Raw genomic sequence first — 27500 nt, 5'->3', positions numbered from 1 at the left:
GTCCCTGATGTTTTTCCTGGAGAGAAGTGGCTTCTTTGGTGCCCTTCTTGACACCAGGCCATCCTCTAAAAGTCTTTGCCTCGCTGTGCGTGCAGATGCACTCACACCTGCCTGCTGCCATTCCTGAGCAAGCTCTGTACTGGTGGTGCCCCGATCCCGCAGCTGAATCAACTTTAAGAGACGGTCCTGGTGCTTGCTGGACTTTCTTGGGCACCCCGAAGCCTTCTTCACAACAATTGAACTGCTCTCCTTGAAGTTTTTGATGATCCGATAAATGGTTGATTTAGGTACAATCTTACTGGCAGCAATATCCTTGCCTGTGAAGCCCTTTTTGTGCAAAGCAATGATGACGGCACGTGTTTTCTTGCAGGTAACCATGATTGACAGAGGAAGAACAATGATTCCAAGCACCACCCTCCATTTGAAGCTTCCAGTCTGTTATTTGAACTCAATCAGCATGACAGAGTGATCTCCAGCCTTGTCCTCGTCCACACGCACACACCTGTGTTAACGAGAGAATCACTGACATGAAGTCAGCTGTTCCTTTTGTAGCAGGGCTGAAATGCAGTGGAAATATTTATTGGGGATTCAGTTCATTTGCATGGCAAAAAGGGACTTTGCAATGAATTGCAATTAATCTGATCACTCTTCATAACATTCTGGAGTATATGCAAATTGCCATCATACAAACTGAGGCAGCAGACTTTGTAAAATTTAATATTTGTGTCATTCTCAAAACTTTTGGCCACGACTGTTCATTGTTGTAACGATTGTCAAATGGTTAAAGTACAAAAGGGAAAATAAATAAGCATAAATATGGGTTATATTTACAATGGTGTTTGTTCTTCACTGGTTGACATTTTCTCGTGGCAACAGGTCACAAATCTTGCTGCTGTGATGGCACACTGTGGAATTTCACCCAGTAGATATGGGCGTTTTTCAAAATTGGATTTGTTTTCAAATTCTTTGTGAATCTGTATAATCTGAGGGAAATATGTCTCTCTTATATGGTCATACATTGGGCAGGAGGTTAGGAAGTGCAGCTCAGTTTCCACCTCATTTTGTGGGCAGTGAGCACATAGCCTGTCTTCTCTTGAGAGCCATGTCTGCCTACGGCGGCCTTTCTCAATAGCAAGGCTATGCTCACTGAGTCTGTACATAGTCAAAGCTTTCCTTAATTTTGGGTCAGTCACAGTGGTCAGGTATTCTGCCGCTGTGTACTCTCTGTGTAGGGCCAAATAGCATTCTAGTTTGCTCTGTTTTTTTGTTCATTCTTTCCAATGTGTCAAGTAATTATCTTTTTGTTTTCTCATGATTTGGTTGGGTCTAATTGTGCTGCTGTCCTGGGGCTCTGTAGGGTGTGTTTGTGAACAGGGCCCCAGGACCAGCTTGCTTAGGGGACTCTTCTCCAGGTTCATCTCTCTGTAGGTGATGGCTTTGTTGTGGAAGGTTTGGGAATCGCTTCCTTTTAGGTGGTTATAGAATTTAACGTCTCTTTTCTGGATTTTGATAATTAGTGGGTATCGGCCTAATTCTGATGGGACCCCAGAAAGGGCAATGGGCTCTATGACTGATTCAAGTATTTTTAGCCAAATCCTAATTGGTATGTTGAAATTTATGTTCCTTTTGATGGCATAGAATGCCCTTCTTGCCTTGTCTCTCAGATCGTTCACAGCTTTGTGGAAGTTACCTGTGGCGCTGATGTTTAGGCCAAGGTATGTATAGTTGTATAGTTTTTTTGTGTGCTCTAGGGCAAGTGTCTAGATGGAATTTGTATTTGTGGTCCTGGTGACTGGACCTTATTTGGAACACCATTATTTTGGTCTTACTGAGATTTACTGTCAGGGGCCAGGTCTGACAGAATCTGTGCATAAGATCTAGGTGCTGCTGTAGGCCTTCCTTGGTTGGTGACAGAAGCACCAGATCATCAGCAAACAGCAGACATTTGACTTCGGATTCTAGTAGGGTGAGGCCGGGTGCTGCAGACTTTTCTAGTTCCTGTGCCAATTAATTGATATAAATATGTTGAAGAGGGTGGGGCTTAAGCTGCATCCCTGTCTAAACCCATGACCCTGTGTGAAGACATTTGTGTGTTTTTTGCCAATTTTAACCGCACACTTGTTGTTTGTGTACATGGATTTTATAATGTCGTATGTTTACCCCCAACACCACTTTCCATCAGTTTGTATAGCAGACCCTCATGCCAAATTGAGTCGAATAATTTTTTGAAATCAACAAATTATGAGAAGACTTTGCCTTCGTTTTGGTTCAATTAGTGTATGCAGGGTGAATACAAGGTCTGTTGTACGGTAATTTGGTTAAAAGCCAATTTGACATTTGCTCTTTCTCTGTTTCTCTGTTTCTCTCTCTGTCTCTCTCTCTTTCTCTCTCTCTTTGTGTCTCGCTCTCTCTCTCTCTCTCTCTCTCAATTCAATTCAATTGAAGGGCTTTATTGGCATGGGAAACGTGTTAACATTGCCAAAGCAAGTGAGGTAGATAATATATAAAGTGAATCTCTCTCTCTCTCTTTCTCTCTCTCTCTTTCTCTCTGTCTCTGTCTCACCACAACACACACACGCACACCCTGACACGATACACATCACACACACACACACACACGCACACACGCACACACACACACACACACACGATACACAACATCACACACACATACACACACACGCATGCACACCCTGACATGACACACACACACACACACACACACACACACACACACACACACACACACACACACACACACACACACACACACACACACACACACACACACACACACACACACACACACACACACACACACACACACACACACACACACACACACACACACACACACACACACACACACACACACACAAACACACAAACACACACACACACACACACACACACACACACACACACACACGATACACAACATCACACACACACACGAATGCATGCACGCACACCCTGACACGATACACAACATCACACACACAGAAATACACACACCCTGTGTAGATGTAATAACAGCAGCATGTGTTCTTAAAATAAGTCTGTCTCTGTAAAGTGGTTTCCTTTGTCAGGTCACAGCCAACAGACAAACGCTGCTCCCCTCTTTCTCTAGCCTCTGTATGTCCTCCCCACCTCTATTTTCAATCTCTCTCACTTGCTCTCCTCCCTCAGTTCTCAAATGGTGTTCAGTAGTAGCGTGGGGGCACTGGGATGGTGTGTGTACGCGTGTGGAGGGTCATTTTTCACACACTGGAGATCAGCAGGATGAAATAGGTCTTGTCCAATGTGAGCGGTGGTGACACACGTGACGGAGAACACGATCAAACAACCGGTTCTCCTCTTAGAGCAGAGGGAGAGGGGTGGGGATGCTACGGCAGGGTGGAGCGATGATGGAGAAGCAGACATGTATAGTGTGTAGTGTGTAGTGTGTAGTGCGTAGTGTATAGTGTTTAGTGTGTAGTGTGTGGTGTGTAGTGTATAGTGTGTAGTGTATAGTGTGTTTGTCAAGGTCTCTGGATGTTTACTACTTTCTAACACAGCCTCAGGCTCAAAATGACCCGCTATCCAAACGTCTCACCCTCTCTCCCCCATAAACGCTAGTAAAACCAAATGCATGCTTTTCAACCGTTCACCGCCTGCACCCGCACGTCCGACTAGCATCACCACCCGGGATGGTGCCGACCTCGAATATGTAGACATCTACATCTAGACTTTAAACTCTCCTTCCAGACTCATATCAAACCTCTCCAATCGAAAATCAAATCTAGAGTCAGCTTTCTATTCCGCAACAAAGCCTCCTTCACTCACGCCGCCAAACTTACCCTAGTAAAACTGACTATCCTACCGATCCTCGACTTCGGCGATGTCATCTACAAAATAGCTTCCAATACTCTACTCAGCTAACTGGATGCAGTTTATCACAGTGCCATCCGTTTTGTTAATAAAGCACCTTATACCACCCACCACTGCGACCTGTATGCTCTAGTCGGCTGGTCCTCGCTACATATTCGTCGCTAGACCCACTGGGTCTAGGTCAACTACAAGTCCATGCTAGCTAAAGCTCCGCCTTATCTCAGTTCACTGGTCACGCGCTCCAGCAGGTGTATCTCACTGACCATCCCTAAAGCCAACACCTCATTTGGCCGCCTTTCCTTCCAGTTCTCTGCTGCCTGTGACTGGAACGAATTGCAAAAATCACTAAAGTTGGAGACTTATCTCCCTCACCAACTTTAAACATCTGCTATCTGAGCAGCTAACCGATCGCTGCAGCTGTACATAGTCCATCGGTAAATAGCCCACCCAATTTACCTACCTCATCCCCATACTGTTTATATTTGTTGACTTTTCTGCTCTTTTGCACACCAGTATCTCTACCTGTACATGACCATCTGATCATTTGTCACTCCAGTGTTAATCTGCTAAATTGTAATTATTCGCCTACCTTCTCATGCCTTTTGCACACAATGTATATAGACTCTTTTTTCATTTTTCTACTGTGTTATTGACTTGTTAATTGTTTACTCCATGTGTAACTCTGTGTTGTTGTCTGTTCACACTGCTATGCTTTATCTTGGCCAGGTCGCAGTTGTAAATGAGAACTTGTTCTCAACTAGCCTACCTGGTTATATAAAGGTGAAATGAAATAAAACAAATAAAATAAACCTGTATCTCCCCCTCTCTCCCCCTATCTCAGTCTCTATAAACCTGTCTCACCCTCTCTCCCCCTATCTCAGTCTCTATAAACCTGTCTCACCCGCTCTCACCCTATCTCCGTCTCTATAAACCTGTATATCACCCTCTCCCCCCCTATCTCAGTCTCTATAAACCTGTATCTCACCCTCTCTCCCCCTATCTCAGTCTCTATAAACCTGTCTCACCCTCTCTCCCCATATCTCAGTTTCTATGAACTGACTGAGATTTACTGTCAGGGCCCAGGTCTCACAGATTATGTGCAGAAGATCTAGGTGCTGCTGTAGGCCCTCCTTGATTGGTCTCTCTCTCTCTCTGTTTCTCTGTCTCTCTCTGTCTCTCTCTCTATCCCACTCTCCCTCTCTCTCTCTCTCTCTCTCTCTCTCTCTCTCTCTCTCTCTGTATTTCACTCTCTCTCTCTGTATCTCTCTGTATCTCTCTCTCTCTCTGTCTTGCTCTCTCTGTGGAAATGATAGGCAATTAGCAAGACACCCCCAATAAAGGAGTGGTTGTACAGGTGGTGACCACAGACTACTTCTCAGTTCCTATGCTTCCTGGCTGATGTTTTGGTCACTTTTGAATGCTGCCGGTGCTTTCACTTTAGTGGTAGCATGAGACGGAGTCTTACAACCCACACAAGTGGCTCAGGTAGTGCAGCTCATCCAGGATGACACATCAATGCGAGCTGTGGCAAGAAGGTTTGCTGTGTCTGTCAGCGTAGTGTCCAGAGCATGGAGGCGCTACCAGGAGACAGGCCAGTACATCAGGAGACGTGGAGGAGGCCGTAGGAGGGCAACAACCCAGCAGCAGGGACCGCTACCTCCGCCTTTGTGCAAGGAGGAGCAGGAGGAGCACTGCCAGAGCCCTGCAAAATGACCTCCAGCAGGCCACAAATGTGCATGTGTCTGCTCAAACGGTCAGAAACAGACTCCATGAGGGTGGTATGAGGGTCCGGCATCCACAGGTGGGGGTTGTGTTTACAGCCCAACAGCGTGCAGGACGTTTGGCACTTGCCAGAGAACACCAAGATTGGCAAATTCGCCACTGGCGCCCTGTGCTCTTTACAGATGAAAGCAGGTTAAACACTGAGCACATGTGACAGACTTGACAGAGTCTGGAGACGCCGTGGAGAACTTCTGCTGCCTGCAACATCCTCCAGCATGACCGGTTTGGCGGTGGGTCTGTCATGGTGTGGGGTGGCATTTCTTTGGGGGGCAGCACAGCCCTCCATGTGCTCGCCAGAGGTAGCCTGACTGCCATTAGGTACCAAGATGAGATCCTCAGACCCCTTGTGAGACCATATGCTGGTGCGGTTGGTCCTGGGTTCCTCATAATGCAAGACAATGCTAGATCTCATGTGGCTGGAGTGTGTCAGCAGTCCCTGCAAGAGAAAGGCATTGATGCTATGGACTGGCCCGCCCGTTCCCCAGACGTGAAACCAATTGAGCACATCTGGGACATCATGTCTCGCTCCATCCACCAACGCCACGTTGCACCACAGACTGTCCGGGAGTTGGCGGATGCTTTAGTCCAGGTCTGGGAGTAGATCACTCAGGATACCATCCACCACCTTATCAGGAGCATGGCCAGGCGTTGTAGGGAGGTCATACAGGCACGGGGAGGCCACACACACTACTGAGCCTCATTTTGACTTGTTTTAAGGACATTACATCAAAGTTGGATCAGCCTGTAGTGTGGTCTTCCACTTTAATTTTGAGTGTGACTCCAAATCCAGACCTCCATGGGTTGATACATTTGATTTCCATTGATCATTTTTGTGTGATTTTGTAGTCAGCACTCTTCTTCCGAAGAGGAGAGGCGAAAACGATCAGAGGACCAATATGCGGCGTGGTAAGTGTCCATGGTTATTTTAATACGTAAATGTACACATGGACAACTGAATACAAAAACAAGAAACGTGAAAACCCCAAACAGTCCTATCTGGTGCAAACACAGAGACAGGAACAATCACCCACAAACACAGTGAAACCCAGGCAACCTAAGTATGATTCTCAATCAGAGACAACTAATGACACTTGCCTCTGATTGAGAACCATACTAGGCCGAAACATAGAAATACCCAAATCATAGAAAAACAAACATAGACTGCCCACCCCAACTCACGCCCTGACCATACTAAATAAAGACAAAACAAAGGAAATAAAGGTCAGAACGTGACAAGCACATTCAACTATGTAAAGAAAAAAGTATTTAATAAGAATATTTCATTCATTCAGATCTAGGATATGTTATTTTAGTGTTCCCTTTATTTTTTTGAGCAGTGCATATATTTTATATATCAAATATATTTATACATAAATAAATGGTGGGACCAACAGCAATAATAATAGTAGTAGTGGACATGGGATTACCATTAACAACAACAGCAATATTCATCAGAACAAGAATACATGAAAGCAGTGGTAGTAGACCAGTGTCAACATGACTGAGAAGACACATGACGTGGTATGAAAGACAAAACAAAACAAGATGGGAAATATTATCAACATTACTTTGCACTTTTCACTGGCTGTCCCTCAGGTTGTGGCAGGAGGACACATATTTGACACATATTTTCACCAAATAAATATTCGATTTTTTCTTCACCTTTTATAGTTTAAAATTATTTGTATTGAGTTATAATTTTGGGAAAAAAACATTCTCTTAGGTCTGAGTATTTGTCACAGAGTAATAGGAAATGCAGCTCTGTCTCTACCTCTCCCCTGGAGCAGAGTGAGCACAGCCTGTCCTCTCTGGGCAGCCAGGTTTGTCTGTGTCGACCGGTCTCCATAGCCAGACTATCCTCTCTGGGCAGCCAGGTTTGTCTGTGACGACCGGTCTCCATAGCCAGACTGTCCTCTCTGGGCAGCCAGGTTTGTCTGTGACGACCGTTCTCCATAGCCAGACTATCCTCTCTGGGCAGCCAGGTTTGTCTGTGACGACCGGTCTCCATAGCCAGACTGTCCTCTCTGGGCAGCCAGGTTTGTCTGTGACGACCGTTCTCCACAGCCAGACTATCCTCTCTGGGCAGCCAGGTTTGTCTGTGTCGACCGGTCTCCATAGCCAGACTGTCCTCTCTGGGCAGCCAGGTTTGTCTGTGACGACCGGTCTCCATAGCCAGACTGTCCTCTCTGGGCAGCCAGGTTTGTCTGTGACGACCGGTCTCCATAGCCAGACTGTCCTCTCTAGGCAGCCAGGTTTGTCTGTGATGACTGGTCTCTATAACCAGACTGTCCTGTCACGCCCTGGTCGAAGTATTTTGTGTTTATCTTCATGTATTGGGTCAGGCCAGGGTGTGGCAGTCTCAGTGGTGTGTTTTGTCTTGGGGTTTTGGTGTGTATGTATTGGGATTGTAGCTAGTGGGGTGATCTAGCAAAGTCTATGGCTGTCTGGAGTGGTTCTCAATCAGAGGCAGGTGTTTATCGTTGTCTCTGATTGGGAACCATATTTAGGCAGCCATATTCTTTGAGTTTGTCGTGGGTGATTGTCCTTAGTGTCCTTGTTCCTGTCTGTGTTAGTTTTCACTAGTATAGGCTGTTTCGGTTTTCGTTACGTTCTTTGTTTTGTAGTGTTTGTGTTTTAGATTCGCGTTACGTTTTTTTGTTCATTAAACATGGATCGCAATCTACACGCTGCAGTTTGGTCCGACTCTCCTTCACCACACCTAGAAAACCGTTACAGAATCACCCACCGTAAACGGACCAAGCAGCGTGTCAACAGGCAGGAGCAGCCCAAAGAGGAGATGCGAAATAAGGATTTCTGGACATGGGAGGAAATCCTCGACGGGAGAGGACCCTGGGCTAAACCAGGGGAGTGTAGCCGCCCAGAATGATGTGTGGTACGTTAGCGAGGGGGTTATGCAAAGGTCAGGCAAAGGTTAGAGATCATATCCTACTTTGTTAAACATGAGGAAACCACATAATTCATGCCAGAAAGTGGAAACCATAAGATGTCATGGAAATAACTTCTTGAAGGTTCATAATAGCTCAGTTGGTAGAGCACCCATACGTAGAATGTATGCACACATGACTGTAAGTCGCTTTGGATAAAAGCGTCTGCTAAATGGCATATATTATATTTATTATTATATATGTTATAGAAAACTAGACCTGTACTGTGTACCTAGTTCCCTTTGAGGGAGTTTACTCATCTAGGTAGACTGGAGAGAAGACAGGGAGAGAGTTACAGAGGAAGAGAAGAGCGGGAGAGAGATAGAGGAAGAGAAGAGAGGGAGAGAGTTACAGAGGGAGAGAAGAGAGGGAGAGAGTTACAGAGGAAGAGAAGAGAGAGAGAGAGTTACAGCGGAAGAGAAGAGAGGGAGAGAGTTACAGAGGAAGAGAAGAGAGAGAGAGAGGAAGAGAAGACAGGGAGAGAGTTACAGAGGAAGAGAAGCGAGAGAGAGAGGAAGAGAAGACAGGGAGAGAGTTACAGAGGAAGAGAAGAGAGAGAGAGAGAGATAGAGGAAGAGAAGAGAGGGAGAGAGTTACAGAGGAAGAGAAGAGAGAGTTACAGAGGAAGAGAAGAGAGAGAGAGAGATAGATAGAGGAAGAGAAGAGAAGATAGGGAGAGAGTTACAGAGGAAGAGAAGAGAGGGAGAGAGAGAGAGAGAGAGAGGAAGATAAGACAGGGAGAGAGTTACAGAGGAAGAGAAGAGAGGGAGAGAGTTACAGAGGAAGAGAAGAGAGAGAGAGAGAGAGATAGAGGAAGAGAAGAGAGGGAGAGAGTTACAGAGGAAGAGAAGAGAGAGTTACAGAGGAAGAGAAGAGAGAGTTACAGAGGAACAGAAGAGAGAGTTACAGAGGAAGAGAAGACAGTGAGAGAGTTACAGAGGAAGAGAAGAGAGAGTTACAGAGGAAGAGAAGAGAGGGAGAGAGTTACAGAGGAAGAGAAGAGAGGGAACAAGATACAGAGGAGGAGAAGAGAGAGTAACAGAGGAAGAGAAGACAGAGTTACAGAGGAAGAGACGAGAGAGAGAGATACAGAGGAAGAGAAGAGAGCGTTACAGAGGAAGAGAAGAGAGAGTTACAGAGAGAGAGTTACAGAGGAAGAGAAGAGAGAGTTACAGAGGAAGAGAAGAGAGAGATACAGAGGAAGAGAATAGAGAGTTACAGAGGAAGAGACGAGAGAGAGAGATACAGAGGAAGAGAAGAGAGCGTTACAGAGGAAGAGAAGAGAGAGTTACAGAGGAAGAGAAGAGAGAGATACAGAGGAAGAGAATAAAGAGATTCAGAGGAAGAGACGAGAGAGAGAGATACAGAGGAAGAGAAGAGAGAGAGAGTTACAGAGGAAGAGAGAGATAGTTACAGAGGAAGAGAAGAGAGAGAGAGTTCGAGAGGAAGAGAAGAGAGAGAGTTACAGAGGAAGAGAAGAGAGAGAGAGATACAGAGGAAGAGAAGAGAGAGAGATACAGAGGAAGAGAAGAGAGAGAGAGAGATACAGAGGAAGAGAAGAGAGAGAGTTACAGAGGAAGAGAAGAGAGAGTTACAGAGGAAGAGAAGAGAGAGATAGTTACAGAGGAAGAGAAGAGAGAGTTACAGAGGAAGATAAGAGAGAGTTACAGAGGAAGAGAAGAGAGAGAGTTACAGAGGAAGAGAAGAGAGAGAGAGTTACAGAGGAAGAGAAGAGAGAGTTACAGAGGAAGAGAAGAGAGAGAGAGTTACAGAGGAAGAGAAGAGAGAGAGAGTTACAGAGGAAGAGAAGAGAGAGAGAGTTACAGAGGAAGAGAAGAGAGGGAGAGAGTTACAGAGGAAGAGAAGAGAGAGAGAGTTACAGAGGAAGAGAAGAGAGAGAGAGTTACAGAGGAAGAGAAGAGAGAGAGAGTTACAGAGGAAGAGAAGAGAGGGAGAGATACAGAGGAAGAGAAGAGAGAGAGAGTTACAGAGGAAGAGAAGAGAGAGAGAGTTACAGAGGAAGAGAAGAGAGGGAGAGATACAGAGGAAAAGAAGAGAGAGTTACAGAGGAAGAGAAGAGAGAGAGAGTTACAGAGGAAGAGAAGAGAGAGAGTTACAGAGGAAGAGAAGAGAGAGAGAGTTACAGAGGAAGAGAAGAGAGGGAGAGATACAGAGGGAGAGAAGAGAGAGAGAGTTACAGAGGAAGAGAAGAGAGGGAGAGATACAAGGAAGAGAAGAGAGAGTTATAGAGGAAGAGAAGAGAGAGATACAGAGGAAGAGAAGAGAGGGAGAGATACAGCGGAAGAGAAGAGAGTTACAGAGGAAGATAAGAGAGAGTTACAGAGGAAGAGAAGAGAGAGTTACAGAGGAAGAGAAGAGAGAGAGTTACAGAGGAAGAGAAGAGAGAGAGAGTTACAGAGGAAGAGAAGAGAGAGTTACAGAGGAAGAGAAGAGAGAGAGAGTTACAGAGGAAGAGAAGAGAGAGTTACAGAGGAAGAGAAGAGAGGGAGAGAGATACAGAGGAAGAGAAGAGAGAGAGAGAGTTACAGAGGAAGAGAAGAGAGGGAGAGATACAGAGGAAGAGAAGAGAGAGAGAGTTACAGAGGAAGAGAAGAGAGAGAGAGTTACAGAGGAAGAGAAGAGAGAGAGAGTTACAGAGGAAGAGAAGAGAGAGAGAGTTACAGAGGAAGAGAAGAGTGAGAGAGTTACAGAGGAAGAGAAGAGAGAGTTACAGAGGAAGAGAAGAGAGAGTTACAGAGGAAGAGAAGAGAGAGTTACAGAGGAAGAGAAGAGAAAGTTACAGAGGAAGAGAAGAGAGAGATACAGAGGAAGATAAGAGAGAGTTACAGAGGAAGAGGAGAGAGAGAGATACAGAGGAAGAGAAGAGAGAGAGATAGAGAGGAAGAGAAGAGAGAGAGAGTTACAGAGGAAGAGAGAGATAGTTACAGAGGAAGAGAAGAGAGAGAGAGAGATACAGAGGAAGAGAAGAGAGAGTTACAGAGGAAGAGAAGAGAGAGTTACAGAGGAAGAGAGATATAGTTACAGAGGAAGAGAAGAGAGAGAGAGATACAGAGGAAGAGAAGAGGGAGTTACAGAGGAAGAGAAGAGAGAGAGATACAGAGGAAGAGAAGAGAGCGAGTTACAGAGGAAGAGAAGAGAGAGAGAGATACAGAGGAAGAGAAGAGAGAGAGTTACAGAGGAAGAGAAGAGAGAGTTACAGAGGAAGAGAGAGATAGTTACAGAGGAAGAGAAGAGAGAGAGAGAGTTACAGAGGAAGAGAAGAGAGACAGTTACAGAGGAAGAGAAGAGAGAGAGAGAGATACAGAGGAAGAGAAGAGAGAGAGATACAGAGGAAGAGAAGAGAGAGAGAGAGAGATACAGAGGAAGAGAAGAGAGAGAGTTACAGAGGAAGAGAAGAGAGAGTTACAGAGGAAGAGAAGAGAGAGTTACAGAGGAAGAGAAGAGAGAGATACAGAAGAAGAGAAGAGAGAGTTACAGAGGAAGAGAAGAGAGAGAGTTACAGAGGAAGAGAAGAGAGAGATACAGAGGAAGAGAAGAGAGAGTTACAGAGGAAGAGAAGAGAGAGAGTTACAGAGGAATAGAAGAGAGAGAGTTACAGAGGAAGAGAAGAGAGAGTTACAGAGGAAGAGAAGAGAGAGAGAGATACAGAGGAAGAGAAGAGAGAGATTTACAGAGGAAGAGAAGAGAGAGAGATACAGCGGAAGAGAAGAGAGAGAGAGAGATACAGAGGAAGAGAAGAGAGAGAGTTACAGAGGAAGAGAAGAGAGAGTTACAGAGGAAGAGAAGAGAGAGATAGTTACAGAGGAAGAGAAGAGAGAGTTACAGAGGAAGAGAAGAGAGAGTTACAGAGGAAGAGAAGAGAGAGAGTTACAGAGGAAGAGAAGAGAGAGAGAGTTACAGAGGAAGAGAAGAGAGAGTTACAGAGGAAGAGAAGAGAGAGAGAGTTACAGAGGAAGAGAGAGATAGTTACAGAGGAAGAGAAGAGAGAGAGAGAGATACAGAGGAAGAGAAGAGAGAGTTACAGAGGAAGAGAAGAGAGAGTTACAGAGGAAGAGAGATATAGTTACAGAGGAAGAGAAGAGAGAGAGAGATACAGAGGAAAAGAAGAGGGAGTTACAGAGGAAGAGAAGAGAGAGAGATACAGAGGAAGAGAAGAGAGCGAGTTACAGAGGAAGAGAAGAGAGAGAGAGATACAGAGGAAGAGAAGAGAGAGAGTTACAGAGGAAGAGAAGAGAGAGTTACAGAGGAAGAGAGAGATAGTTACAGAGGAAGAGAAGAGAGAGAGAGAGTTACAGAGGAAGAGAAGAGAGAGAGTTACAGAGGAAGAGAAGAGAGAGAGAGAGAGAGATACAGAGGAAGAGAAGAGAGAGAGATACAGAGGAAGAGAAGAGAGAGAGAGAGAGATACAGAGGAAGAGAAGAGAGAGAGTTACAGAGGAAGAGAAGAGAGAGTTACAGAGGAAGAGAAGAGAGAGTTACAGAGGAAGAGAAGAGAGAGATACAGAAGAAGAGAAGAGAGAGTTACAGAGGAAGAGAAGAGAGAGAGTTACAGAGGAAGAGAAGAGAGAGATACAGAGGAAGAGAAGAGAGAGTTACAGAGGAAGAGAAGAGAGAGAGTTACAGAGGAATAGAAGAGAGAGAGTTACAGAGGAAGAGAAGAGAGAGTTACAGAGGAAGAGAAGAGAGAGAGAGATACAGAGGAAGAGAAGAGAGAGATTTACAGAGGAAGAGAAGAGAGAGAGATACAGCGGAAGAGAAGAGAGAGAGAGACAGAGGAAGAGGAAGAGAAGAGAGAGAGTTACAGAGGAAGAGAAGAGAGAGTTACAGAGGAAGAGAAGAGAGAGATAGTTACAGAGGAAGAGAAGAGAGAGTTACAGAGGAAGAGAGAGTTACAGAGGAAGAGAAGAGAGAGAGTTACAGAGGAAGAGAAGAGAGAGAGAGTTACAGAGGAAGAGAAGAGAGAGTTACAGAGGAAGAGAAGAGAGAGAGAGTTACAGAGGAAGAGGAGAGAGAGTTACAGAGGAAGAGAAGAGAGAGAGCGTTACAGAGGAAGAGAAGAGAGAGTTACAGAGGAAGAGAAGAGAGAGATACAGAGGAAGAGAAGAGAGAGAGAGTTACAGAGGAAGAGAAGAGAGGGAGAGATACAGAGGAAGAGAAGAGAGAGAGAGTTACAGAGGAAGAGAAGAGAGAGAGAGTTACAGAGGAAGAGAAGAGAGAGAGTTACAGAGGAAGAGAAGAGAGAGAGAGTTACAGAGGAAGAGAAGAGAGAGAGAGAGTTACAGAGGAAGAGAAGAGAGAGTTACAGAGGAAGAGAAGAGAGAGTTACAGAGGAAGAGAAGAGAGAGTTACAGAGGAAGAGAAGAGAAAGTTACAGAGGAAGAGAAGAGAGAGATACAGAGGAAGACAAGAGAGAGTTACAGAGGAAGAGAAGAGAGAGAGAGATACAGAGGAAGAGAAGAGAGAGAGATACAGAGGAAGAGAAGAGAGAGAGTTACAGAGGAAGAGAGAGATAGTTACAGAGGAAGAGAAGAGAGAGAGATACAGAGGAAGAGAAGAGAGAGTTACAGAGGAAGAGAAGAGAGAGTTACAGAGGAAGAGAGAGATAGTTACAGAGGAAGAGAAGAGAGAGAGAGAGATACAGAGGAAGAGAAGAGGGAGTTACAGAGGAAGAGAAGAGAGAGAGATACAGAGGAAGAGAAGAGAGAGAGTTACAGAGGAAGAGAAGAGAGAGAGAGATACAGAGGAAGAGAAGAGAGAGAGTTACAGAGGAAGAGAAGAGAGAGTTACAGAGGAAGAGAGAGATAGTTACAGAGGAAGAGAAGAGAGAGAGAGTTACAGAGGAAGAGAAGAGAGAGAGAGTTACAGAGGAAGAGAAGAGAGAGAGAGAGATACAGAGGAAGAGAAGAGAGAGAGATACAGAGGAAGAGAAGAGAGAGAGAGAGATACAGAGGAAGAGAAGAGAGAGAGATACAGAGGAAGAGAAGAGAGAGTTACAGAGGAAGAGAAGAGAGAGATACAGAAGAAGAGAAGAGAGAGTTACAGAGGAAGAGAAGAGAGAGAGTTACAGAGGAAGAGAAGAGAGAGATACAGAGGAAGAGAAGAGAGAGTTACAGAGGAAGAGAAGAGAGAGAGTTACAGAGGAAGAGAAGAGAGAGATTTATAGAGGAAGAGAAGAGAGAGAGAGAGATACAGAGGAAGAGAAGAGAGAGAGATACAGCGGAAGAGAAGAGAGAGAGATACAGAGGAAGAGAAGAGAGAGAGTTACAGAGGAAGAGAAGAGAGAGTTACAGAGGAAGAGAAGAGAGAGATAGTTACAGAGGAAGAGAAGAGAGAGTTACAGAGGAAGAGAAGAGAGAGTTACAGAGGAAGAGAAGAGAGAGAGTTACAGAGGAAGAGAAGAGAGAGAGAGTTACAGAGGAAGAGAAGAGAGAGTTACAGAGGAAGAGAAGAGAGGGAGAGTTACAGAGGAAGAGAAGAGAGAGTTACAGAGGAAGAGAAGAGAGAGAGAGTTACAGAGGAAGAGAAGAGAGAGTTACAGAGGAAGAGAAGAGAGGGAGAGAGATACAGAGGAAGAGAAGAGAGAGAGAGTTACAGAGGAAGAGAAGAGAGAGAGAGTTACAGAGGAAGAGAAGAGAGAGAGAGTTACAGAGGAAGAGAAGAGAGAGAGAGTTACAGAGGAAGAGAAGAGAGAGAGAGAGTTACAGAGGAAGAGAAGAGAGAGTTACAGAGGAAGAGAAGAGAGAGTTACAGAGGAAGAGAAGAGAGAGTTACAGAGGAAGACAAGAGAGAGTTACAGAGGAAGAGAAGAGAGAGAGATACAGAGGAAGAGAGAGAGATACAGAGGAAGAGAAGAGAGAGAGAGTTACAGAGGAAGAGAGAGATAGTTATAGAGGAAGAGAAGAGAGAGAGAGATACAGAGGAAGAGAAGAGAGAGTTACAGAGGAAGAGAAGAGAGAGTTACAGAGGAAGAGAGAGATAGTTACAGAGGAAGAGAAGAGAGAGAGAGAGATACAGAGGAAGAGAAGAGGGAGTTACAGAGGAAGAGAAGAGAGAGAGATACAGAGGAAGAGAAGAGAGAGAGTTACAGAGGAAGAGAAGAGAGAGAGATACAGAGGAAGAGAAGAGAGAGAGTTACAGAGGAAGAGAAGAGAGAGTTACAGAGGAAGAGAGAGATAGTTACAGAGGAAGAGAAGAGAGAGAGAGTTACAGAGGAAGAGAAGAGAGAGAGTTACAGAGGAAGAGAAGAGAGAGAGAGAGAGAGATACAGAGGAAGAGAAGAGAGAGAGATACAGAGGAAGAGAAGAGAGAGAGAGAGATACAGAGGAAGAGAAGAGAGAGAGATACAGAGGAAGAGACGAGAGAGAGAGAGATACAGAGGAAGAGAAGAGAGAGAGTTACAGAGGAAGAGAAGAGAGAGTTACAGAGGAAGAGAAGAGAGAGATAGTTACAGAGGAAGAGAAGAGAGAGTTACAGAGGAAGAGAAGAGAGAGTTACAGAGGAAGAGAAGAGAGAGAGAGTTACAGAGGAAGAGAAGAGAGAGTTACAGAGGAAGAGAAGAGAGAGTTACAGAGGAAGAGAAGAGAGAGTTACAGAGGAAGAGAAGAGAGAGATACAGAGGAAGACAAGAGAGAGTTACAGAGGAAGAGAAGAGGGAGAGAGAGATACAGAGGAAGAGAGAGAGATACAGAGGAAGAGAAGAGAGAGAGAGTTACAGAGGAAGAGAGAGATAGTTATAGAGGAAGAGAAGAGAGAGAGAGATACAGAGGAAGAGAAGAGAGAGTTACAGAGGAAGAGAAGAGAGAGTTACAGAGGAAGAGAGAGATAGTTACAGAGGAAGAGAAGAGAGAGAGAGATACAGAGGAAGAGAAGAGGGAGTTACAGAGGAAGAGAAGAGAGAGAGATACAGAGGAAGAGAAGAGAGAGAGTTACAGAGGAAGAGAAGAGAGAGAGATACAGAGGAAGAGAAGAGAGAGAGTTACAGAGGAAGAGAAGAGAGAGTTACAGAGGAAGAGAGAGATAGTTACAGAGGAAGAGAAGAGAGAGAGAGTTACAGAGGAAGAGAAGAGAGAGAGTTACAGAGGAAGAGAAGAGAGAGAGAGAGAGAGATACAGAGGAAGAGAAGAGAGAGAGATACAGAGGAAGAGAAGAGAGAGAGATACAGAGGAAGAGAAGAGAGAGAGATACAGAGGAAGAGACGAGAGAGAGAGAGATACAGAGGAAGAGAAGAGAGAGAGTTACAGAGGAAGAGAAGAGAGAGTTACAGAGGAAGAGAAGAGAGAGATAGTTACAGAGGAAGAGAAGAGAGAGTTACAGAGGAAGAGAAGAGAGAGTTACAGAGGAAGAGAAGAGAGAGAGAGTTACAGAGGAAGAGAAGAGAGAGTTACAGAGGAAGAGAAGAGAGAGTTACAGAGGAAGAGAAGAGAGAGTTACAGAGGAAGAGAAGAGAGAGAGAGTTACAGAGGAAGAGAAGAGAGAGTTACAGAGGAAGAGAAGAGAGAGTTACAGAGGAAGAGAAGAGAGGGAGAGAGATACAGAGGAAGAGAAGAGAGAGAGAGTTACAGAGGAAGAGAAGAGAGAGAGTTACAGAGGAAGAGAAGAGAGAGAGAGTTACAGAGGAAGAGAAGAGAGAGTTACAGAGGAAGAGAAGAGAGAGAGAGTTACAGAGGAAGAGAAGAGAGAGTTACAGAGGAAGAGAAGAGAGAGTTACAGAGGAAGAGAAGAGAGAGTTACAGAGGAAGAGAAGAGAGAGAGAGTTACAGAGGAAGAGAAGAGAGAGTTACAGAGGAAGAGAAGAGAGAGTTACAGAGGAAGAGAAGAGAGGGAGAGAGATACAGAGGAAGAGAAGAGAGAGAGAGTTACAGAGGAAGAGAAGAGAGAGAGTTACAGAGGAAGAGAAGAGAGAGAGAGAGTTACAGAGGAAGAGAAGAGAGAGTTACAGAGGAAGAGAAGAGAGAGAGAGTTACAGAGGAAGAGAAGAGAGAGAGAGTTACAGAGGAAGAGAAGAGAGGGAGAGAGTTACAGAGGAAGAGAAGAGAGAGAGAGTTACAGAGGAAGAGAAGAGAGAGAGAGTTACAGAGGAAGAGAAGAGAGGGAGAGACACAGAGGAAGAGAAGAGAGAGAGAGTTACAGAGGAAGAGAAGAGAGGGAGAGATACAGAGGAAGAGAAGATAGAGAGAGTTACAGAGGAAGAGAAGAGAGGGAGAGATACAGAGGAAGAGAAGAGAGAGTTACAGAGGAAGATAAGAGAGGGAGAGAGTTACAGAGGAAGAGAAGAGAGGGAGAGATACAGAGGAAGAGAAGAGAGAGTTACAGAGGAAGATAAGAGAGAGTTACAGAGGAAGAGAAGAGAGGGAGAGATACAGAGGAAGAGAAGAGAGAGTTACAGAGGAAGATAAGAGAGAGTTACAGAGGAAGATAAGAGAGAGTTACAGAGGAAGAGAAGAGAGAGAGAGATACAGCGGAAGAGAAGAGAGAGAGTTACAGAGGAAAATAAGAGAGAGTTACAGAGGAAGAGAAGAGAGAGAGAGTTACAGAGGAAGAGAAGAGAGAGAGAGTTACAGAGGAAGATAAGAGAGAGTTACAGAGGAAGAGAAGAGAGAGAGAGTTACAGAGGAAGAGAAGAGAGAGAGAGTTACAGAGGAAGAGAAGAGAGAGAGAGTTACAGAGGAAGAGAAGAGAGAGAGAGTTACAGAGGAAGAGAAGAGAGAGAGAGTTACAGAGGAAGAGAAGAGAGAGAGAGTTACAGAGGAAGAGAAGAGAGGGAGAGTTACAGAGGAAGAGAAGAGAGAGAGAGTTACAGAGGAAGAGAAGAGAGGGAGAGACACAGAGGAAGAGAAGAGAGAGAGAGTTACAGAGGAAGAGAAGAGAGGGAGAGATACAGAGGAAGAGAAGATAGAGAGAGTTACAAAGGAAGAGAAGAGAGGGAGAGATACAGAGGAAGAGAAGAGAGAGTTACAGAGGAAGAGAAGAGAGGGAGAGATACAGAGGAAGAGAAGAGAGAGTTACAGAGGAAGATAAGAGAGGGAGAGAGTTACAGAGGAAGAGAAGAGAGGGAGAGATACAGAGGAAGAGAAGAGAGAGTTACAGAGGAAGATAAGAGAGAGTTACAGAGGAAGAGAAGAGAGGGAGAGATACAGAGGAAGAGAAGAGAGAGTTACAGAGGAAGATAAGAGAGAGTTACAGAGGAAGATAAAAGAGAGTTACAGAGGAAGAGAAGAGAGAGAGAGTTACAGAGGAAGATAAGAGAGAGAGAGTTACAGAGGAAGAGAAGAGAGTTACAGAGGAAGAGAAGAGAGAGTTACAGAGGAAGATAAGAGAGAGAGTGTTACAGAGGAAGAGAAGAGAGTTACAGAGGAAGAGAAGAGAGAGTTACAGAGGAAGATAAGAGAGAGTTACAGAGGAAGAGAAGAGAGAGTTACAGAGGAAGAGAAGAGAGAGAGTGTTACAGAGGAAGAGAAGAGAGAGAGAGTTACAGAGGAAGAGAAGAGAGAGTTACAGAGGAAGAGAAGAGAGAGAGTTACAGAGGAAGAGAAGAGAGAGAGTTACAGAGGAAGAGAAGAGAGAGAGAGTTACAGAGGAAGAGAAGAGAGAGAGAGTTACAGAGGAAGATAAGAGAGAGTTACAGAGGAAGAGAAGAGAGAGTTACAGAGGAAGAGAAGAGAGAGAGTGTTACAGAGGAAGAGAAGAGAGAGAGAGTTACAGAGGAAGAGAAGAGAGAGTTACAGAGGAAGAGAAGAGAGAGAGTTACAGAGGAAGAGAAGAGAGAGAGTTACAGAGGAAGAGAAGAGAGAGAGAGTTACAGAGGAAGAGAGGGAGATCGATACAGAGGAAGAGAAGATAGGGAGAGAGTTACAGAGGAAGAGAGGGAGAGAGTTACAGAGGGAGAGTTACAGAGGAAGAGAGTGAGAATGAAGGACGAGATGAGGAGTATGGAGAATATGTGAGGGACGTGGTGAAAGAGGGATGCAACGGGGAAACAAGCCTCCGTGTGTGTGTGTGTGTGTGTGTGTGTGTGTGTGTGTGTGTGTGTGTGTGTGTGTGTGTGTGTGTGTGTGTGTGTGTGTGTGTGTGTGTGTGTGTGTGTGTGTGTGTGTGTGTGTGTGTGTGTGTGTGTGTGTGTGTGTGTGTGTGTGTGTGTGTGTGTGTGTGTGTGTGTGTGTGTGCCCTGGAGGAGGCCATCAGAGAGCTCAGTCTCAGTGCGTTTATGTGGAAAGTGCTCCTGTCTCCTCACATCAATTTGCACAGCCTCTACCCTTTCACAGTGTCTCTTCCTCCCTCCCTCTCTCTCGTTATCACTCTCTCCTTTCCTCCTTCCTGTTGGTTTACCATCTATTTCTTTCATATCTCCTTTTCTTTTCTCTCAGTCTCCATCTCACTATTCTCACTCTCCTTCACTTCTTCCTCTGTAATCTCTCTTTCTTTAATCATTCATGTTCCTCTTTCTTTCTAAATCAAATTTAATTTGTCACATACACATGGTTAGCAGACGTTGAAATGCTTGTGCTTCTAGTTCCGACAATGCAGTAATAACCAACGAGTAATCTAACCTAACAATTTCACAACTACTACCTTATACACACAATTGTAAAAGGATGAAGAATATGTACATACAAATATATGAATGAATGATGGTACAGAGCGGCATAGGCAAGATACAGTAGATGGTATCGAGTACAGTATATACATATGAGATGAGTAATGTAGGGTATGTAAACATTAAATTAAGTGGCATTATTTAAAATGGCTAGCAAACTTTTTTACATCAATTTTCTCATTATTAAAGTGGCTGGAGTTGAGTCAGTATTTTGGCAGCAGTCACTCAATGTTAGTGGTGGCTGTTGAACAGTCTGAAGGCCTTGAGATAGAAGCTGTTTTTCAGTCTCTCGGTCCCAGCTTTGATGCACCTGTACTGACCTCGCCTTCTGGATGATAGCGGGGTGAACAGGCAGTGGCTCGGGTGGTTGTTGTCCTTGATGATCTTTATGGCCTTCCTGTGACATCGGGTGGTGTAGGTGTCCTGGAGGGCAGGTAGTTTCCCCCCGGTGATGCGTTGTGCAGACCTCACTACCCTCTGGAGAGCCTTACGGTTGTGGGCGGAGCAGTTGCCGTACCAGGCGGTGATACAGCCTGACAGGATGCTCTCGATTGTGCATCTGTAAAGGTTTGTGAGTGCTTTTGGTGACAAGACAAATTGGTGGACAATTTTAGTTTGTCTGTGATGTGTATGCCGAGGAACTTAAAACTTACTACCCTCTCCACTACTGTCCCGTCGATGTGGATAGGGGGCTGTTCCCTCTGCCGTTTCCTGAAGTCCATGATCATCTCCTTTGTTTTGTTGACATTGAGTGTGAGGTTATTTTCCTGACACCACACTCCGAGGGCCCTCACCTCCTCCCTGTAGGCCGTCTCGTCGTTGTTGGTATTCAAGCCTACCACTGTTGTGTCGTCTGCAAACTTGATGATTGAGTTGGAGGTGTGCATGGCCATGCAGCCGTGGGTGAACATTGAGTACAGGAGTGGGCTCAGAACGCACCCTTGTGGGGCCCCAGTGTTGGGGATCAGCAGGTTGTAGATGTTGTTACCTACCCTCACCACCTGGGGGCAGCTCATCAGGAAGCTAAATGACGAGTTTGGAGGGTACTATGGTGTTAAATGCTGAGCTGTAGTCAATGAACAGCATTCTTACATAGGTATTCCTCTTGTCCAGATGGGTTAGGGCAGTGTGCAGTGTGGTTGCGATTGCGTCGCCTGTGGACCTATTGGGGCGGTAAGCAAATTAAAGTGGGTCTAGGGTGCCAGGTAGGTTGGAGGTGATATGGTCTTTGACTAGTCTCTCAAAGCACTTCCTGATGACGGAAGTGAGTGCTACGGGGCGTTAGTCATTTAGCTCAGTTAGCTTAGCTTTTTTGGGAACAGGAACAATGGTGTCCCTCTTGAAGCATGTGGAAACAGCAGACCGGGATAAAGATGGATTGATGGATTGAATATGTCCGTAAACACACTAGCCAGCTGGTCTGCGCATGCTCTGAGGACGCAGCTGGGGATGCCGTCTGGGCCTGCAGCCCTGCGAGGAATAACAAGTTTAAATGTCTTACTCATGTTGGCTGCAGTGAAGGAGAGCCCGCAGGTTTTGGTAGTGTCAGTGACACTGTATTGTCCATAAAGCGAGCAAAGAAGTTGTTTAGTTTGTCTGGGAGCCGCGACGGGGCTGGTTTTCCTTTTGAAGTCCGTGATTGACTGTAGACCCTGCCACATACCTCTTGTGTCTGAGCCGTTGAATTGTGATTCTACTTTCTCCCTCAAGCCTCCATTCATACCTCTCTCCTCTTGCTGTGTGTGTTTAGGCCCCTCCTGTCATTTAACTCATCCCCCTTTCCTTCTTTCCATCTCTCCTCTGAGATGAGCCCTCCCACACCTCAAAGTAAACAATCTTTCACCGGGGCCTAGCCAAAAGTCTGTTACACACACATGGCACCGAGCCAACGCAGGACACTTTAGGGGACAGACATGTCTCTCTCTCACACACACACACACACACACACACACACACACACACACACACACACACACACACACACACACACACACACACACACACACACACACACACACACACACACACACACACACACACACACACACACACACACACACACACACGGTTCCTGTGTTACAACACATCAGGGGCAGCACACAGGAAACAGGAAGTGTAGATAAGAACCTGCTGAGTTAAAGGAACACTTTCTGTCAGAGGAGCTTAGGGCCCACCTGCTTTGGTTTACAGCAGAGTCAGAGTCAGGGTGTATGGATGTCTCGGGGCTGGAACTGAGCCACACACTCACACAGGAAACTTTCTACGTTTACCAGGAAACTACTTTCTACGTTTACCAGGAATGTTGGTAACTTTCAATGATTTTATGTAACCTATCACAAGACATCTAGTGGCCCTTTTGGGTATTTCACATTATCACAGGTGTCTGTAATGGCCTAATCATGTCAATCATGTCAAATATATGACATAATCAAATAAAATGATTTTATTAGTATATATTATATATATATATATATATATATATATATATATATATGATAAAGCTGTAAAACATGATCCTAAATATAAACCATCAACTCAGTGAATATTGGTGTTTAATGTGAGGGTTTGAGCATGAAATATTCTTTATAGGTCTGACACACTTGTATTCATTTGTCTATGTCAATATGTATTTGTTGTCCATTTTTTGGCCTCAAACTGGTGGCAGTTCTGAAAAAAGTCAATAGTTGGAATAGATACTGTATAGATACTAGTTAAATAAAGGTGAAATAAATACTGCTTCACTAGGTTCAGTCAGACTTAGCAGAGACATGAACGTCAGAACACTGGCAGAAACTCCCTCTTACTTTAAAACTCAACTGAAATACATCCAGAGTGTGAAAGGAACTTCTGCTGAAATCATTTTCATGAATAGAAAGCAGCTATGAGGAAGTACACACCACATCCCACGAGGCTTTGATAACAATCCTATCCTGATGTTGGGAGTGAGACAATGCCAGGAAAGCCATCCATTCATAGCTTCACAGTAGGGAAGCTAACAGTACTCAAATACAACACAACAGAAAAAACAATGGATGAACCAGACAATGTGTATCAAGTCAGAGTGACAAATGTAAAGAAAGACACAGAAGGAGAACAGAGAGAGGAGAGAGGAGAGAAAGGAGGAGAGAGTAGAGAGAGGAGGAGGAGAGAGTAGAGAGAGGAAGAGAGAGTAGAGAGAGGAGGAGGAGAGAGTAGAGAGAGGAAGAGAGAGTAGAGAGAGGAGGAGGAGAGAAAGGAGGAGAGAGTAGAGAGAGGAGGAGGAGAGGGTAGAGTGGAAGAGAGAGTAGAGAGAGGAGGAGGAGAGAGTAGAGAGAGGAGGAGGAGAGAGTAGAGAGAGGAAGAGAGAGTAGAGAGAGGAGGAGGAGAGAGTAGAGAGAGGAGGAGGAGAGAGTAGAGAGAGGAAGAGAGAGTAGAGAGAGGAGGAGGAGAGAGTAGAGAGAGGAGGAGGAGAGAGTAGAGAGAGGAAGAGAGAGTAGAGAGAGGAGGAGGAGAGAGTAGAGAGAGGAGGAGGAGAGAGTAGAGAGAGGAAGAGAGAGTAGAGAGAGGAGGAGGAGAGAGTAGAGAGAGGAGGAGAGAGTAGAGAGAGGAGGAGGAGAGAGTAGAGAGAGGAAGAGAGAGTAGAGAGAGGAGGAGGAGAGAGTAGAGAGAGGAGGAGGAGAGAGTAGAGAGAGGAAGAGAGAGTAGAGAGAGGAGGAGGAGAGAGTAGAGAGAGGAGGAGAGAGTAGAGAGAGGAAGAGAGAGTAGAGAGAGGAGGAGGAGAGAGTAGAGAGAGGAGGAGGAGAGAGTAGAGAGAGGAAGAGAGAGTAGAGAGAGGAGGAGGAGAGAGTAGAGAGAGGAAGAGAGAGTAGAGAGGGGAGGAGGAGAGAGTAGAGAGAGGAGGAGAAAGTAGAGAGAGGAGGAGGAGAGAGTAGAGAGAGGAAGAGAGAGTAGAGAGAGGAGGAGGAGAGAGTAGAGAGAGGAGGAGGAGAGAGTAGAGAGAGGAAGAGGGAGTAGAGAGAGGAGGAGGAGAGAGTAGAGAGAGGAGGAGGAGAGAGTAGAGAGAGGAAGAGAGAGTAGAGAGAGGAGGAGGAGAGAGTAGAGAGAGGAGGAGGAGAGAGTAGAGAGAGGAGGAGGAGAGGGGAGAGGAGGAGGAGAGAGTAAAGAGAGGAGGAGAGAGTAGAGAGAGGAGGAGGAGAGAGGAGAGAAAGGAGGAGGAGAGAGTAGAGAGAGGAAGAGAGAGTAGAGAGAGGAGGAGGAGAGAGTAGAGAGAGGAAGAGGAGTAGAGAGAGGAGGAGGAGAGGGTAGAGAAAGGAGGAGGAGAGAGTAGAGAGAGGAGGAGAGAGTAGAGAGAGGATGAGAGAGTAAAGAGGAGAGAGTAAAGAGAGGAGGAGAGAGTAGAGAGAGGAGGAGAGACTAGAGAGAGGAGGAGGAGGAGAGACTAGAGAGAGGAGGAGTAGAGAGAGGAGAGAGAGGAGGAGGAGAGAGTAGAGAGAGGAGGAGGAGTAGAGAGGAGGATGAGAGAGTAGAGAGAGGAGGAGGAGTAGAGAGAGGAGGATGAGAGAGTAGAGAGAGGAGGAGAGAGTAGAGAGAGGAGGAGGAGAGAGTCGAGAGAGGTGGCGAGAGTAGAGAGTGGAGGAGGAGTAGAGAGAGGAGGAGGAGTAGAGAGAGGAGGAGGAGTAGAGAGAGGAGGATGAGAGAGTAGAGAGAGGAGGAGAGAGGAGAGAAAGGAGGAGGAGAGAGTAGAGTGTGGAGGAGGAGAGAGTAGAGAGAGGAGGAGGAGAGAGTAGAGAGAAGAGGAGGAGAGCGTAGAGAGAGGAGGAGAGAGTAGAGAGAGGAGGAGGTGTAGAGAGTGGAGGAGGAGAGAGTAGAGAGAGGTGGAGAGAGTAGAGTGTGGAGGAGGAGTAGAGAGAGGAGGAGGAGTAGAGAGAGGAGGAGGAGGAGTAGAGAGAGGAGGAGGAGTAGAGAGAGGAGGAGGTGTAGAGAGTGGAGGAGGAAAGAGTAGAGAGAGGTGGAGAGAGTAGAGTGTGGAGGAGGAGTAGAGAGAGGAGGAAGAGTAGAGAGAGGAGGAGGAGTAGAGAGAGGAGGAGTAGAGAGAGGAGGAGGTGTAGAGAGTGGAGGAGGAGGAGTAGAGAGAGGAGGAGGAGTAGAGAGTGGAGGAGGAGGAGGAGGAGTAGAGAGGAGGAGGAGTAGAGAGAGGAGGAGGAGTAGAGAGAGGAGGAGAAAGGTAGGTCAGGGGTGGAAGAAGAAATGTAAGAGAGAAAATAAAAGAGAATGGAAGAATTTGTGCACCACAAAAACCTAGGAGTCAGAGATAATTAATTCTAACCCACACACAATAGAATGTTTTGGTGGGGACAGAGGGCAGGAGCAGGGATTGGAGGTCAGGGGTCAGAGGTTAGCAGTCAAGGTACTTACTGGAACGTGGGCGGTCTCCTCTCTCTGGCTCCAGGGTGGGAGGTAGAGAAGGGTTGTGGCCAACCCCAGATTCCGTTGATTGAGATTCGCTCACTGCTGATGCACGTACGGCAGAATCCGCCTCCTTGCTGACTCTGGCCACGCCCTCAATCACACTGGATGTCTGGAAGAGACAAAGATGATGACGTCAATCATCCATTTTAATAGAAAACATGCAAATGATTTACTTTCATCACTTCTGGCATCAACATAATGTACCTGGCCTGTCTGAATACAGCTCATATCTAAATATACAAGAGGAAGAGGTTTCCACAGCACATGGCATATCTACGTCACAATCACCAAACATTACAGACAGTTTTAACTAAGTTTGTCCCACTTTCAGACAGCTCGAGCAACTCAAAGCCATCGACTTCAAAGCCACCCTGCTACAGTGTTTGGGTAGTGCCATCAACTACTCAAGTGCCTTGTCTCCCTCTGTGTGTGTGTGTGTGTGTGTGTGTGTGTGTGTGTGTGTGTGTGTGTGTGTGTGTGTGTGTGTGTGTGTGTGTGTGTGTGTGTGTGTGTGTGTGTGTGTGTGTGTGTGTGTGTGTGTGTGTGTGTGTGTGTGTGTGTGTGTGTGTGTGTGTGTGTGTGTGTGTGTGTGTGTGTGTGTGTGCGCGTCTATAATATAGTGCCATTAACAACTAAGGTGCCTTGTCTTCCGGGGGACCGTTTTTAGCAGCTGTCACAGCTTTGATATAAACGGCTATAAAAAGCCAACTAGGGGCTATCCAGCAGTGGGTATTAAAGACACGTCCCTGACTGAAGTGACAGAGCCTTGACAGAGACAAAGACAAAAGGAGAGAGAGAGGGAGAAAGAGACAGCTCAGGTCTCTTTAGAAGCGCATCACACGGCTCCTCTCCTCTTCCGAGACAGAGCGAGGGACGAGCATTCAAGCAAAAGCGGAAGGGCTGACCATGAAAAGAAGAGGGAAGAACAGAGGGAAGCTGTCAGAGGAGAAGGAGAAGAGGAGGAGAAGAGGAAAGGTGGGTAGAGGACTTGAAAGAGGGTGTGATGGCTCCTTCCATTATCAAGTGGAAGAGACAGGCGGCGACGACGACGCACATCTCCAGACAACAACACAGCACTGGTCACAGGGCCTTATGAAATAAACATAGCTCTCAGCTGGAGGCAGAGAGATAGGGAGACAGACAGGGAGATGGAGCAGAGAGACAGGGAGGCAGACAGAGACAGGGAGATGGAGCAGAGAGACAGGGAGACAGACAGAGACAGGGAGATGGAGCAGAGGCAGGGAGACGACAGGGAGACGACAGGGAGACAGACAGGGAGATTGAGCAGGGATATGGAGCAGGAAGACAGACAAAGAGACAGACAGGGAGATGGAGTAGGGAGACAGACAGGGAGACAGACAGGGAGATGGAGTATGGAGACAGACAGGGAGACAAACAGGGAAACAGACAGGGAGATGGACAGGGAGATGGAGCAGGGATACAGACAGGGAGACAGACAGGGAGCCAGACAGGGAGACGACAGGGAGACAGACAGGGAAACAGACAGGGAGATGGAACAGGGATATGGAGCAGAGAGACAGGGAGTCAGACAGAGAGACAAAGAGGCAGACAGGGAGACAGACAGGGAAATGGAGGAGGGAAACAGGCAGGGAGACAGACAGGGAGACAGACAGGGAGATGGAACAGGGAAACAGACAGGGAGGCAGACAGGGAGATGGAGCAGGGAGACAGACAGGGAGATGGAGCAGGGAGACAGACAGGGAGATGGAGCAGGGAGACAGAGAGACAGACAGACAGGGAGATGGAGCAGGGAGACAGACAGGGAGATGGAGCAGGGAGACAGACAGACAGACAGGGAGATGGAGCAGGGAAACAGACAGG

At 46.0% G+C, this 27500-nt stretch overlaps 1 protein-coding gene across 1 annotated transcript in view; it reads right to left on the bottom strand.

Annotated features, from left to right (window-relative positions):
* LOC124035662 (genetic suppressor element 1-like) overlaps positions 1 to 27500 on the bottom strand; it is a 521622-nt gene that overhangs the window by 340775 nt on the left and 153347 nt on the right. Inside the window, 1 exon segment of the mRNA XM_046349230.1 lies at positions 25605 to 25767. Coding sequence (XP_046205186.1) covers positions 25605 to 25767 — 163 coding nt within the window.

Source organism: Oncorhynchus gorbuscha, linkage group LG05 (genome assembly GCF_021184085.1).
Source record: "Oncorhynchus gorbuscha isolate QuinsamMale2020 ecotype Even-year linkage group LG05, OgorEven_v1.0, whole genome shotgun sequence".
Lineage (NCBI taxonomy): Eukaryota > Metazoa > Chordata > Actinopteri > Salmoniformes > Salmonidae > Oncorhynchus > Oncorhynchus gorbuscha.
Note: the sequence above shows the minus strand (reverse complement) of the source record. Positions and strands in the feature narration are given on the sequence as shown.